Source organism: Carcharodon carcharias, chromosome 14 (genome assembly GCF_017639515.1).
Source record: "Carcharodon carcharias isolate sCarCar2 chromosome 14, sCarCar2.pri, whole genome shotgun sequence".
Classification (NCBI taxonomy): Eukaryota; Metazoa; Chordata; class Chondrichthyes; order Lamniformes; family Lamnidae; genus Carcharodon; species Carcharodon carcharias.
The window spans coordinates 61,228,302-61,244,355 of NC_054480.1; the positions used below are offsets into that span (position 1 = coordinate 61,228,302).

The following is a 16,054-nucleotide window of genomic DNA, read 5'->3' on the forward strand; positions in this document are numbered from 1 at the left end:
TCCTGAAATCTGTTGCTACCTTCATCATTGTTTACTTTATTTCTTCATGATTTGCAAAATTTGAAATTATGGCTGTTTATCCAAGGCCAAGTCTTAATATACAATATAACAAAGAGCAGTGGTCCTTAATAATGACCCCGGGGAACACCACCGTATACCTTCTTTCTGTCTGATAACAACTGCTCACCACTACTGATTGCTACCCCTCATCTAAATAAGGATCCATGCTGTCAATGTCCCTTTAATTCCATGGGCATTAATTTTTCTAACAAGCCTATTATGTGGTTCTCCTTCAAACGTCTTTTGAAAGTTCGCATTCACATCAACTGCACTACCCTCTTCAAGCTTCTCCATTACTTCATCAAGGAACTTGATCAAGTTAGTCAAACATAATCTGTGCTGACTTCCATTCCGTAGCCCATACTTTTCCAAATGCCGACTAAGTTTGTCCCGGATTGCGCTCTCAAAGTTTTCCCACCACCAGCGTTAGGTTGACTGGCTTGTAGTTTCCAGGTTTATTCCTCTTTTTTTTTGTAATCCGGTTGGAATTGTTCTGATGTAAGGTCACAGGTTTGAAATGTTAACTGTTTCTCTTCCCAGAACCACCAGGCCTGCTGAGTATTTCCAGCACTTTCTGTTTTTATTTCGGATTTCCAGCATCTACAATATTTTGCTTTTATACCATCACTATGCTGGCTAACTTGCCAGGTTTATCCCTACAGCTTTTTTTGAAAAGTGGTGTAACACTTACGATCTTCTGGAATCATTCCTCCATCCAAGCAGGATTGGAAGATTGTAACCAGAGCCTCTGAATTTCCATAAAAGCAAAAAACTGCAGATGCTGGAAATCCAAAACAAAAACAAAAATACCTGGAAAAACTCTGCAGGTCTGGCAGCATCTGCGGAGAGGAACACAGTTAATGTTTCGAGTCTGAATGACCCTTCAACAGAACAGTTCTGTTGTAGGGTCATTCGGACTCGAAACATTAACTGTGTTCCTCTCCGCAGATGCTGCCAGACCTGCAGAGTTTTTCCAGTTATTTTTGTTTTTGTTTTGGATTTCCATCCTTACTTCCCACAGTAAACTAAGGTACATCCAATCTGGATTGGCTAACTTTTCTACTTTGAGAATTGCCAACCTTTTAAGTACCTCCAGTTTATATATTATCTCATTCAGGATTAGTACTGCCTTCTCTTTTCCTGTTAAATTTGCAGCATTCTCTAGTGAAGACAGAAGCAAACTATTTATTTCGTACCTTAGCCATGCCCTCTGCCTCCACAAGAGGATTCCCTTTTTTTTGGGCATTAATGAAGCCCACCCTACACTGACTAAATTTCACTACAAGTGTTTCTAAAAGACTTTTCGGTTCCCTTTTATGTTATACGCTAACCTATTCTCATACTTTATATTCAGCTTGCTTCTCCACTATATTTAAGCCATAATATTTTAAGCCTCTTTTTTCTGTACAATTCAGGGGAGCTCTGGCTTTGAATTCTCTCCGCTTTCTCATGAGAAATATCTATACTTGAACCAGCTCTTTAATGGTACTCCATTGCTCAATTTCTGGTTACAATCTACTTGGACCAGAACCCTTTACAACTCACTGAAATTAACCTTCCACCAACTAAAACAAAAATAGAATACAATGGATGCTGGAAATCTGAAATGGAAGCAGAAAATGCTGGAAATGCTCAGGTCCGGTAACAACTTTGCAGAGACAAACAGTGTTAACATTTCATGATCTTTCATCAGAGCTGGGAAAAGTTAGAGTTGTAACAGATATTAAGCAAGTACAGATGCAGGGAAAGTGGAGAGGGAAAGAATGAAAGTGAAGGTCTGTCTGTCATAAGGTGGTATACAGGATGGTTAAATGACAAAAGGGATGATGATGCAAGGCAAAAGATGATAGTGCGAGGTAAAATTATCATCTTTTGCCTTGCATCATCATCCCTTTTGTCACTTAATCACTCCTGCATCCCTTATGGTAGACCTTCCCCTTTAGTTTTTTGCCCACCCCCACTACCTTCCCCACTTACCGTGCCTCAGTTCTTGCTTAATATCCATTACATCTCTAACTTTTTCCAGTTATAATGAAAAGTCATCCAACCTGAAATATTCTCTCTCCACAGAAGCTGCCACACCTGCTGAGTATTTCCAGCATTTTCTGTTTTTATTCCTCCAATTAAGTAATGTTATGTTTTATCAACAAATGATCACTAGTAATTCACCGTTAGAAGAAATATTGCTTTAATGAGTTTATCCATTTTCTCTATTCAGAAAACTTATTTAAATTCATAATTCATTTTGCTCCCCCCTTCCTAATAAATCTAAATAATTAATTGTCAACCATCTGCGAATTGCCATTTGCCTTTATAAAGAATTCAGGTTCTGTGCTGTTGCACTGAGCAAACGCATGATTATACAGCACAGAATTTGCTGACAGACCAATAAAACAAAGACATTATCTGAATCCCATAATGGGGTTTTCTGTTACTTCACACATCAATAATGGAGTTTACTCTGATTTTATATTTCTCTAACTGGGCACATGCATCACACTCAATTTGCTATTTCCTGCATTCTAAGTTAACTTTATACTTAATCTGATGGTACAAATTAATCATTAATTTTAAAAATATAATAGTGTAAAATGTTAAAATTATTATATCAATAGTTTATTACGAAAGCTCAAAGGATTCTGAATTCTGTTTGCAATCATTTTGCAAATACCATTACACCTACGAAATCCTGGTTCACATAACTCAATATTTAGAACTTCACATTCTTCTATCAGGTTTTACAACATTACATCTGACTCCCATGACACCACACAATTAGCTCTAGTCAATGGAATTACTCCAGTCCAAATAAAAAAAAGTAGTACTTCATCCAAAATTCTAGTATCTATTTCAACCTAGCTACTTTATAAAATTATTTTTATTTTAAAAATGGCCAAGGCTTTACCCTGACTAGCCATGACTCATACCAGAGAATTTCTAACCATCAGAAACCAGCAGGGACCTCGCTATCTTCAGAGAGGTGCTAATGCCCTCTGTGATAGTCGACAAACAAATTCTAAAGAAATGCACCAACTCCCTTTGCATTTCTAAGGCAGAGCTCCAGCCAATAGAAACGGTATGTCTGCAAGGGACAAAAGGGACCCTGGCTCCTTTATTAAACACCTCAAGATTCCAGGGAGGAAGTGCAAGATATGTCATATGACTTCCCCCAAGCTACTAGAATCTGTAATATTGCCATGTGGAACTAAACTCATTTTACCATCCAACAGGTAGCAGCAGAAAGAGCTCTGTCCAGATTAAGTGCCTGGTCGACATCTACAGTGTGAACTACTAGAATTACTCTATCTGTGCTTTCAAGACTAATTCATCTCTATGTACCTACGCCCATCTTGGAAGTCCTCATCTCTGGAAAGTTGAATCACCCTGTAACAGTTTCAGCCTGTTAACCTCTGAAGGAATACGCCACTGGACCATAACTCTTATTTTTATCGTGGTCTTTCCCTGTACCCCTTTCTTTCCCTTATCTCTCTTTTATTCTAAAGGGGCAAAAGTTGAAAACCCCTTTCTTATTTTACCTAATCGCAAGTTCGCTATGGGGTTATTAATAGAGGATTGGATCACTCCTCTTGTTTGTGGAAAGCAGGCCACCATTTATAAAGGGTGAAATCAAAATCAAAAACACCTTTCTGTTTACAGACAAGTAGAGAGGGGAAAAATCAGGGCTGTTTAAATTAATCCCCCTCTGGCCTGTAACAACATAGTGTGCAATATGCTAGAACCAACTTGGCTTTATGCAAGAACGAACTTTACTACAAAGTGTGCGGGGCCCTAAGGGCTAGCACATTAATGATTTTTAACACCAAGTAGGGATGGCCACAAGTTTAAGATCTGCTTCCAAGTAAGCTGCACTAAGCTCCAAAACTCAGCCAAATCCATGTAAGAAGCAAATTTAAATATCAGAATTACTAAAGTAGTTTTAATGACTGAAAAGATAACTCTTAAAGCAAATTATTTGAAATGAAATATTTTAACAATTTAAAATATGACGTTTGAGATTTTATTCTTGGAGGTTAAGAAATTCAATATGTGAAATGTAATGCTCTAATTATAAACATCAGTGTTCATATGGAAAATTTTCTACTGCATTCCTGTTACAGGATATTGGCTATGCCCTGTGTGATAAAGTATGACAACTCCTTTTAAGCTAAAGAGAGATTTGAAACAACAAACACACTGGGAAAAAAAACTACCATTCTTTCATTACCTTCTGCACCATATCCAACCCTTGGACAGACTATGGACTCCAAAGTACTTTGGGATTCTGAGCATTTGTAACTTGATCCTTCATTCAGGCCCTGCATTCTGGAATTTCCTGCTAAGTTGCCCCACCCCTCCATTTTCACGGCTGATCTAGTGAAACAGTTAATTAAATGCTGGATCGGTATTTTCTCCAACCAGTCCTTCTGACTTCACTTGTGAGGCCACCAAACACTACCAGGTCCCAAATTCCATTTCAGAGCTCCCCTGGTAAATGATATTTGGCAGGTAATTCACTGATTGTAACATATGCTCCATTCCATTTTGAAGAAATCCAGACTTCAAAACAACAATCTTCTAATCATTACTGATTGATGTTGCTTATCAAAAAAGCTTACAATACGAATGAATGACATACACCACCTCCCTCCTAGTTCCCACATAATTTGCTTTTCCTTCCCTTCATGTTCCCACAACTGCCCTTCACCCCAACACCTCCCAACCTTACCTTTAAGTTAGAATGAATCCCAAAGTACCCCCCCACCTCCCCAACAAACAATGCCAGGTTTCCAGCCCCTCCCCAAATGCTCCCATATTCTAACTGAGTGTAACCAGGCTCCAAAAACAGACTCCCCTCTCCTCTTCCCCCTTTGCTGCTTATCGTATCATGGTCCTGTAACCTAAACCTCTCCTAGGTCCCGTCTACCTGCTCAGGTTGATGTTGATGAGCTCATGGCACTTATTGAAAAATAAGAAGTTCCCTTGATGTTCTAAACAACATCCCTCAACTAAAACCACCAAACAAAATAGAATAATTTTTACTAATGTTAGGAGGGCCTTACTGTGAGCAAAATTACAGAAACACAAACACATACACCCGTTCATCAGGGAAATATGCCAGAAAATGTTTCATTTTTTATTACTAACTAAACACTTCCTCCCTCACCCACGACAAACCACAATGATCAGTGCTTTAAGATATCCACCAGAAAGTATAAAAAATTATTTTGCATCTTCAAATACTATTGCAATTGCTAATCTCACATATAAGTGATCCAGATTCTGAAGATCCACCCTAGTGTAAATTCACCAGTGTCACAGCTAAATAAATAGGAGAAACAAGATTCAATCAGAGGATCAGACATAAAACAGCTCACTCACTGGACTTCTATGAAGAAAATTGGGAAACTGCATGCTAAGGACATTGGGAAGCTTCACCTTGTTGACTTATCAGTGTAGAGGAATGCCAAAAATGGCACCAACCAAAACTCTCCCACATCTGCATGCAACTCCATGAGGTAGAATAAAACTCATTTCAAAATTGCTGGATGAACTTAAGATACTCAGATCAAGTTCTGGTTACTAGCAGTACGTTTAAAGTGTGATCTTGCCGTTACTAAAAAAATGAACGATAATCTTCACATATTTCTACATTTCTCGTTAGAGAAAGGATTTAGTGTAGAAAATCTATTGTTCTTTATTTATATAGTTTGGCTGAATAAGAAAATGAGCTCTCAACATTTTTGGAACATTCTCAAGCTGGTACTGAACTACATTCAAATTAGGTCAAAATGTTCCAAAGTTAATCTTATATTTATGGTTGTTTATACAAATAATTAAAATAATAGATTATCTCTGTCTACAAACATGTATGCATGGTACAGTATTGAGTCAGTATTGGTATTAATGTTTCTGTTGACTTTAGAGATAAGAACTGCATTTGTTGCAATTTATTAATAAAATCTCAAGTGAAAATCTGAAAGTTAGGTTGATGGTGTCTGATTTAGTAAAGGAGAAAGGATAAATGATCAAACACTGCACAAAAACTATTGCTTCACTTAATGTAATAATTGTTATATAGTCACCTTCAATTTTTAAATATTCACTTCAGGACTTGATGCTGCATTTAAGTAACTGATAAATACAGTCATGTCACCATAACAAAGATTGACATTAGATGTCAGGTGGGCTCTTTCAGAATCTTTAACATTATGGACTATCAAAATGCAATTGCACACTTTGATCTAGTTTTATAATGTGGGAATCAGCTATAAATTTGTACTTATTTTGAATGCAAGCTGACTCCTAAGTATTGACTCTCACCTTGGTTGCAAAAAATTATAAATCACAGCAGACATTAAAAAAATGTCTAAAATTACTTACACAGGGCAAATCTCCTGTAATTTTCTGCAGAGAAGGAGAAGTAACAATTGCGGCTGACAATTCAGTACCACTAGGGTAAGAAGTAAACTTACCACAACCATAAATATAAACTCCGGGAAATCACATTTAATGCAGCTCATGCTGATCGAGACTGTATGGATAAATAGTGCCTGTTCTTTCTTGCATATGTCTGCCTTGAAAAGTCATACTCCTAACCATTTCATATTAAAGCCAAAATGTTCTGATGTGAGCTTTGTAAGCTAGGTGAAAATTAATCCTCTCAAATCATCCTACAGTTCATAACAGAGGCACAGATGTAATTTTAACAGTAATGGAGATCACAATACCGTAGGGAACTATGGAATAGTTTCAAAATTTTGTAATGCTATTACATGGAGCTCCAAGAAGCTAAAATACTTAGTAAGAGAAAAAAAAATCAGAACAGCAGCCAAAATCTTGTGCAATCATTAGACTACAGTTAAGTCAAACCTAAGGAGCAAAGAAAGCATTGCACTCACTAAAGCATCAATAAGGACCTCTGCTCCTTCTTCACTCTCATGCAGGGTGTCTATATCCGTCAGCTCTTGCAGCAGGTCCACCACCGCAATGGATACATGTAGCAGTTCGTTAAAGGTCATATAACACATATTTTAAAAATCTGCATGCAAACAATACTATTGAATGTTGATAACTTTTTTAGTAACATATAATCTGCTTAAATACAGAAGAAAATGTTTAACCTATAGCCCTCATTAGTCTGATAATAAAAACCCTTGAACTTATGATAGGAGTTTCAGAGTTAAAATTGTGCATGATTAATGGGTGTGGACCAAAACAAAAACTCCTGAGGCAAGTCACTATAATTTGGACCAACAAAAAGAATACAAGTGTTTTTTTATTTGTAAAAGGGCCACAAAACTTGTCCATATCATTGATGTGCTTGTGACATACCTCTAATACCTCGAAAATAGATCCATTACAGGATACATTCAAATATACTGATGCTCAGTTGGAATGGCTATGTGCAACTGATGCCTTGAATGTTATGTTAAAAACGAACTCAAGTAAGCCAGTGTTGCATCATTATGATAAAACACTCCGCATTCTATGTAAAGATTTTGGATAACTGCTGCATATCATTAGGTCGTCAAGAGACTTTACTTAACAGCTTCCCAACATCAAAAGGATATCAGTGTTTTCATGACCAAGTAGGCCAATCAGGGACTGCACAGCATTGAGCTCCACAAGCAAGTGATACAGATCAGGCATGGTCGCAATCACATGCATTTCCTGTACAATATCGTTTAAATCCAATTCTGACTCCATGAATCTGCAAGTCAAGCAGGACAGAATTAAAATGTTTGGGTAACGTTACGGAATGAATAGCAGGCTGAATTTATTTTATTGAAATGTAATTTTGCAAAACTAAACTATTGATATGCTATTTATTCCCATTAAAAAGTTCAAAGGTAAAGATAGATAAGGATGACATGAGACTTGGTTTTTGATAGAAATTTGCTTATATGCAAAACAAATGCACAAGGCATATTAAAAAATATGCAGTTCATAAGGAACTATAGGCAGTGATATTCGTAAGGTTCACATTATCTATATAAATTGCTCAATTTCTAAGATCATTGCACCCTTTTAATAGTATTTCTACCTTGCACTTCATTTTAAATCAACACTTGCAAACTTCAGGAGAAATAGCAATACAAAATGTTGATATCCATTGTAATGCAATTGTACAAAATATGAAACAAAAAATATTTGTGGAAAATTAAACAAGTTGGAATAACAATTCTATATGGATTTTGTGCAGAGTACATTTTTCATTGCAATATCAAAAATTATAGGAATTCCACAGCTTAGGGTCTAGATGGTTGAAGCCACAGCCCACCAATGATGGAACTAAAGAAGGTGGCGGGTGCACAAGAGGACAAAGTTGCAGGAATACAGAGTTCTCAGCAGGTTGTAAGACTGGAGGAGATTACAAAGATATAGATTTCAATTCTCTTCCCTGTTTGGTGAATTTCCCAGCTCACTGCCTTCTGGGGGTCCTTTTCCATTGAGGAAGGACGTCCCAATTTTGGGATCTGCCTATTGTTGCATGTAAAGGTACCAAAAACAAGGAGGCCACCAGTGAGCAAGTAGAGAGAGATCATCAAAAAAATCATAGTTCTAGAAGATTATAACCTCAGGCACTCTCTCCTGGAACTCCCAGGGCCTTTGATGTTTCTCTTTCAGATATTTATCCCCTTCCCTTTCATATTAAAGAAAAGTCTTTCTCCAAGATAACCAAATGTGGTGAAGGATCCCACATTTTTACAGCCTTTAGTTTAAAAACCTTGTTCCATCCTTGGTTTTTCCACTTTACTAGCTGCTCCTTTGTGCTGCTCCCATTCCATGCTCCTGGACCTGCAGAGAATGAGGTTCCCCCCACTCCCCTCCTAAACCATTCAAGCCCCAATCTCCCAACTCCTAGTCCACGTTTCTCGTCCATTGGTTCTGCCATGTTAATACCTGCTCATCTCTCAATGCTGCTCCCACTGCATCTCTTTGTTGCTGCTCCTGGCTCTGCAGATAATGACGGTGTGCTCCCCCCACCACCTCACTTGAGCTCCAATCTCCAAACTGCCTACTTGCTCCCTGAGCCCCTACTCCTTTTTCCTTTGTAATTTGTAATTTCAAGAATCAGCTTGTATCTATTATGATGTAAGGTACTTGCAAGTGCCTCTATTTTTGGGTGTGTCTGTTTGTACTTGTCTTAAGGTATGTAGTTACTTGTAAAATTTTTAATATAACAAAAGATCTGCAATGCACTGCTGCTCATTGATAGCTGGAACTCAGAATGAGAACCACCAAATGGTATAGATAAGGGCAGCTCTCATTTATACCAGTGGTGACTCAAAATAAAGAGATCGATGAGTTGGCATCTCCCCTCCGACACTCTTTAAAAGAAACCTGCCAGCAATCCAATTATGCTGGTACTATTAAATGAAAAATGGAATTAGCTGCCTTGGTTAATTCTATTCCTCATTATCACCAACAGGAAAATTTCACACAATGAATTTCTTTTGCTAGTGCTCCATCAAAGACTAATAAGGCAATTAAAACCATTGTATCACTTGGGTGATATACAACTCAAGCCATGAATAATCACGGACAGTAATGATCAATACTGACAACCAAGAAATTATTCACAAGTACTGTACTTTTCCTGAAATAGCAAGAAGCAAGAAATAATTTTGAATACTGTCTTAAAATATATATATATTTTTAATAAAACAAGCGCAAGTTGTGAGAGTTGATAAACACAGACGGAAGTGCTCACTTCTCTGGATTCTCTGGGAATTTGATGCGCAATTCCTGGTTTTTATAGGCCCTTTTTTCAAATGTTAGGATCATCTTCTTCACTGAGCTTTCATCCAAAGGTTCTGCCTGAAACAAAGGAAACAATTTTACTCATTAAAGTTTCATACATGTTTCTTCTTTGCATCCTCTATATAAATCAGATTCATCACAATCAAGCTGATTCTTTCAGTATTCTTACACTCCTAAACTTCACAAAAATACAATAAACAGGTGCATGTATTACAGTTCTCTTAGTCAATACTGAAAAAGAATAGACACAAAATACTTGCATCATCCTTGCTATTCAATGCATTAGAAACTTCCAGTCTTAGCTGGGGGCCAAGGAATGTATTTTTTGCTTCTCCTTTTCTTATTAACTGAGGACAAGTGGGGAGGCTTATTCCAACAAATCAAACATTCCAAAAACATACATAAGGCTAACTCAACTCCATTTTCTTAAACTTCTTAAGCCACTGTCTAAATGACTGGTACTGCCTGAGGTACCGGTGATTGTTTTTATTCATTCTGACTACATGCACTAAATGATGGGTCAGGTGTTCCAATATCCAGGTCATCGATGACCAGACCTGCCCCACAAGATGCACTAAGGGACACCTTGGAAATTTGCAAGATCTGGCTCAGTGTGAACTGCCCGGGAAGTTTGACCTTTTGATAGGCAATTTCCCTGCGAAAACGTCTCCGATTCCAAGTTAGAGTCAAAGACTTCAGACAGTTTTGACATCCTTACCCAAAGGAAATGTTAGGCAGAAAAATCCTAGTCTAACTCCTGGGTAACTATACAACTGACACCCCCAACTCTGACTAGCCCCCACCACCTAACTCCCTCCTCTAACACAACCTGACTGGCCCCCACCACCTGACTACCCACCCCCCCCAATCGCCCAACCAGCCTCCACCACCTGATTTCTCCCCCCAACCGACCCAATCTGACCAGCCTCCCTAGCTGCCATCTGACTCCTTTAGCTTGCTCACCCAACCCCCATAAATACTGACCTCACCCATCCTACAATACGCATTCATTAGCACATTGAAAAGCTGGTTAAATGTCCCAAAGCTTTTCAGTGCATTAGTGAACTCACCAGATTACGGCAGCTGGTGCTATAAAAAAGGGGTGTGGCCTGTGTGCGGATTGTCCCCTCGCTGATGTCTCCAAGATTTCCTGTGCTGACTCAGTTCTGCAGGGTCCTCCATTGGAAGAACAGCCACACAACTTGATGAAAGATAAGTGGGTACTTTTTAAATCTGATCAGAATTGGAAAAAGGGATTCTGACCCTGATCATAAGATTTGGGCCAATATGCCTGTTAGTTTCCCATAATGCAGTTATGGCCAAAGCTCAACACTGCTGAGTTGACACCAGCTACATAAACTTTTGAGATAGTTCTGCGCACTCATCTACTATGCGCAAGGTTGTTTGTCCCCTTTTTGTTTAGCAGCCTAAAAAGCCTGGGAGGGTTTGAATTTGGTCAGTCTGAACTTTGTCAGTCTGGTGGTGAATTGAAAAGCAGAACTCAGGAGATAAAAGAGACCTTCTAAAATACTGTCACCTAATGCTGTTCTGATAGTTTAGACAGAATTATGATAGCAATTTGTGAATCAAAGTCTCCTGGGATAGTAGACAAATAAGTCAAATTTTAGAGTTATAAACACAGTTAAAAGATTTTCTGTGGTGTGGGGGCAGAGGTGAAAGGGGACAAGTTTATACTCAAGGAAAGATGCTCATGTTGAAAACTAGATTCAAAGGGTGAGAATGAAGTTGCAATTAGCAACCATAGATTTTCCAATTAGCGATATCATTGTTATGCAAATTGCATGCAGGGAAGATCATAAGCAGTATTCTAAATTGATTTCCAGAGGAAAAAATAAAACAAACAATGACAAAGTTCAGAAATATAAACTTTTAATTAAATTCTATATGCTGAGTACATATTAACCCATATTGCTTTTAAATAAAAAGAAATTTTAACTAACAATCATGCTAAAAAGGTGTTTTATGACAATGCCATCAAGTCTAAAGCATTACTGCTTAGCACTAGTGCCCATGTTTCATATGAAGCTACCCATTTAATAAATAAAAAACATTGGTTCCAGTTACAAATTTACCAAAGACACTTTCATTTGGTCCAGTCATTCCCCAGTCTGAAAGTTTTTATGAAAAATGTACATCAACCCTTATGATTTGGACCGGTTTCTTGTGTCTTCCACAAGTGAACAGCTTCAATTACTCTGAAGGCAGGCGAAGTTTACACTAAATGGACAGAGCAACATTCATCAACAGATTCATCTGGTTCAATTATGAATTATCAGTGTTACAGTACAAAAAGCGTGTCATGCTTTCCCACATCAGTGCGTCATCTTGCGCGACTTAAACAAAAGATCACCTGTCCTCCAGAGTTCTAAAACTCTGCCTGAGTGAAGACCTTCACTCAATTAAACGAAGACTGCTTTTACAGCCTACTTCATTCTCCAAAATCTTGTCACTCTCTTTAAAATGAATCCACCATCCCAATTTGGCAATGACTCCTGTTGAGTTGAAATTAACGGAATTATTGCACTTGCATTCAGATTGTCAAAATGTCAAATTGTGTTTGTTTCCAAGATGTTGGTTCAGGCACTGCGCTGAATTGAAAGTTAAGTTGAGCTCAATAATAGCATTCTCAACATAGATTACACCAAGGACTCACAAGATGTGGGTTCTGAATTTTGGTCTCAGGATTTCCTGCAGAAACTGGCACAGCGCTCAACCATCTGTGATGCACATTCGTCACATGCAGAGCTCCTCACAATGTCCATTTCATTGAAGGCAGTGGGGGGAGATATCCCAGTGGCCCCAGGCAGTCAGGGGCATGGTCAGGTCTGTACAGGTTACACTCAAAAAAATCTCACCTCGAACTCAAACAACTTTTCAAAGCCATTCCAGGTTGCAAAGTAAAATGCGTTTATAAGATGCATACCTCTTCTCATTCGTAAGTGGCCCAACATAACCACCTCTCTGCTGCAGGAATTATTCAGGGTAAACTCTTATGTGCTACTACTTTTAGCTACTTCAGTGACCTTACCTCCAACATAAGGTCAGAAGAGGAGATGTTGTTCACTGATGATTGTAGTGTGCAGCCCTACTCGCAATTCCTCAGTTAATGAAGCAGACCTTGCCATACCCAACAAGGTGTGAACAACATCCAGGTTGAAATGATAAGTGGCAGGTAGCCTTCTTGTCACACAAGTGCCAGACAAGGACCATTACCAAAAAGTGAAAGTCTAACTACCTCCGCAACCTCCCCCCCACTGCCCCCAACCCCTCGTCTCAGGAAGTATTACATTTGTGGTTTTCCAATCCACTGGGACCTTTCCAAGATCCAAGGAATTTTGGAAGAATACAAACAATGCATCCACGATCCCTGCAGCCACTTCTTTCAAGGCCCTTGCAGGCCATCAGCTCCAGAAGATATGTTAGTCCTTGGACCCATTAATTTTCTTGGCAATTTTTTGCTAGTGATCGTGACTGTTTTAAGTTTCTGCCTCCCTTCTTTTCTACTATTCTTGGGATACTTATGTCTTCTACAGAGAAGGCATCAACCAACTGTTCCATTTCACTTTAGCCGACAAAATACTTTTTCAAGTCTCTGCCATTTCATTTCCCATTAATTCCCCAGCATCACCCACTCAAGGGCCAACACTCACTTTAGCTCTTTTTACCTTTCTATATATGTGAAAAAGCTTTAATTGTTTTTAATTTCTTGCTAGTTTTCTCTCACATTCTAATTTCTCCCTCTTATAGTTTTTTTCATCCTTTGCTGGTTTCTAAAATTTTCTCAATCCTCTGTATAGAACCTTGGTTAGGCCATACTTGGAATATTGCGTGCAATTCTGGTCGTCACATTATCAGAAGGATATGGAGGTGTTGGAGAGGGTGCAGAGGAGGTTTACCAGGAGGCTGCCTGGCGTGGAGGTTATTAGCTATGAGGAGAGGTTGGAGAATGTCGGATTGTTCTCACTAGAGTGACGGAGATTGAGGGGTGACTTGATAGAAATTTACAAAATTATGAGTGGCATGTACAGAGTAGATAGTCAGAAGCTTTTTCCCCAGGGTGGAAGATTCAATTACTAGGGGACACAGATTTAAGGTGAGAGGAGAAAACTATAGAGGAGGAGATGTGCGGGGCAAGTTTTTTTTACGCAGAGGGTAGTGAGTGTCTGGAATCCGTTGCCAGAGGAGGTGGTGGAAGCAGGTACGATAGTGGTGTTTAAGAGGCAGCTTGACAAATACATGAATAGGATGGGAATAGAGGGATACGGACCCCGGAAGTGCAAAATGTTTTAGTTGATGGGCAATATGATCGGCGCAGGCTCGGAGGGCCGAAGGGCCTGTTCCTGTGCTGTACTTTTCTTTGTTCTGGGCTACCACTAATTTTTGCAACATTGTACATTTTTCTTTCAGTTTGACAACATCTTTAACTTCCTTAGTTAGCCACAGATGCCCCATCATTCTCGTAGCATCTTTCCTTTTCAATGAAATGTATTTTTGTTGAGAGTGATGAAATATACCCTTAACTGTCTGCCATTGCTTCCCTATCATTTTACCTTTTAATCTATTGTCCCGTTTCACTTTAGCCAACTTTGACATACACCTTTGTAATTGCCTTTATTTAAGACTTTAGTACCATACCCAGATTTGTCACCCTCAAACTGAATGCGAAATTCTACCATGTATCGACCACTCTTACCTAGAGGATCCTTTGCTATGAGGTCATTAATTAAACCTGTCTCATTGCACATTACCAGGTTATTACGGGCAGAGGCAAGATGTGGGATAATGCTTCCCTTTTCCATCTCTTGACCGAATGCAACAAGATATATTTTAAGGGAGTGTTTTAAGCCCTTGAGAACTGTGACTTTTAGGAACAGACACAAAACAGGCTTTCCTGAAACAAAAGGGAAGGATAAATATTTATTTTTCCACATCACCCAAAATATAATCGCAACAAACACCCACTCCTCATACACACAAGATTCTCACAAATGCACACACACCACACACATGAAAACATTTCTAAAGATGTAACATGCACTTAGAATAAAGGGTCAAAAAAAAAAAGGTCAGTCTATTCTATCGTCAATCTTCAAGATGGGTGGTTGAAATGTTGCAGGCTTGAAGGATTCTCTCTTGGTTCACTGAAGACAATGGGGATTGGAAGTTTCTGGTTTTTCCAGAGTTGTGGTCGACTTCCAGTAGCAAAGATATATTTCTGCCCCACTTCTCTGCCTGTGGATCAGTGTTCCAGACAAGGTTCTTCCTTTTCCTGGGCCTCCACCTGTGGTCTCTGTCCAAACTGTCTTCTGTGGGCTGTTCTCAGAATATAATTTCTATCTCAAGCTTGTCATGTGACCACAGAATCAATATTCCCATTACCTACACAAATGATTTAAAAGCATAAGCCATCGTTACACAATGGGGAATGAATGACATATCGCAAAGTGCGGACGTAAGGTTGATTCCGTCACATCCATCTTTGTGGGATTTCAAGCTTACAGACATCAAGTTAAAAAACCAAGTCAAACCATTCTACTTCAGTTTCTGTAAACATCCAGACAATATGAACTATTAACTCTACAAGTGATCTGTTGCATTCTGGTGTTTCTTTAATGAAAGGTGCTCCAGAAGTTCATTTGCATTTTAATAACTTTCCAGAGATATGACCAGGCATGAGTTAGTCCTCGTCAATAACGAAACCACAAAAGTCATCTGACTCCCAGACTCTATTTCCTCAAAGTAAATTGTCCATATTCCATTCTCATTTAAAAAGTATAAATCATCTTCATTCACGGGGAATATGATGCGAGCATTACAAAGTCTAAAAAAGGCTGTTCCCATGTATCACATAGGTGTTCACCAGCAGCCACATGCTATAGCTGCAACACATCACCTGCCCTGCCACTGTTATTACGTTTTATTAACTAATTTGGTTTCAAGTTTGGAAATATCACTCATCTGTAGTTATATTATCTCTTTAACTAGTTAAGCTGTAAATTCAGTACAATACTTATATCTCCCCAGTACTAGTTTAAATTACTGCAAAAGATTAGGACAGCACCTCCTCACTCACTTACCAAATTCCCAGAGTTAAATACTTAGTCTCAATGCATTCAGACTCCAGCCACCAACTTTGTGCGACTAACTTTCTGCTAAATCACCTGTATTTATTCTAGCTAAAATTTTAGTCAGCCACTGCTGACTAGGA

The 16,054-nt window shown here is 38.6% G+C and overlaps 1 protein-coding gene across 4 annotated transcripts in view; it reads right to left on the reverse strand.

The window, feature by feature from the left end:
* The window catches only part of ctnnbl1 (catenin, beta like 1), a 201,613-nt gene that overhangs the window by 143,417 nt on the left and 42,142 nt on the right, over positions 1-16,054 (reverse strand). For 3 of the 4 annotated variants that reach the window (XM_041204704.1, XM_041204703.1, XM_041204705.1), the window contains exons 3-5: positions 9,776-9,882; positions 7,632-7,771; positions 6,960-7,057 (exon numbers count right to left, since the gene is read on the reverse strand). In XM_041204704.1, the coding sequence (XP_041060638.1) occupies positions 6,960-7,057; positions 7,632-7,771; positions 9,776-9,882 (345 nt within the window). The remainder of the gene's footprint in view (positions 1-6,959; positions 7,058-7,631; positions 7,772-9,775; positions 9,883-16,054) is intronic. The other variant, XM_041204706.1, reaches the window with a different exon arrangement.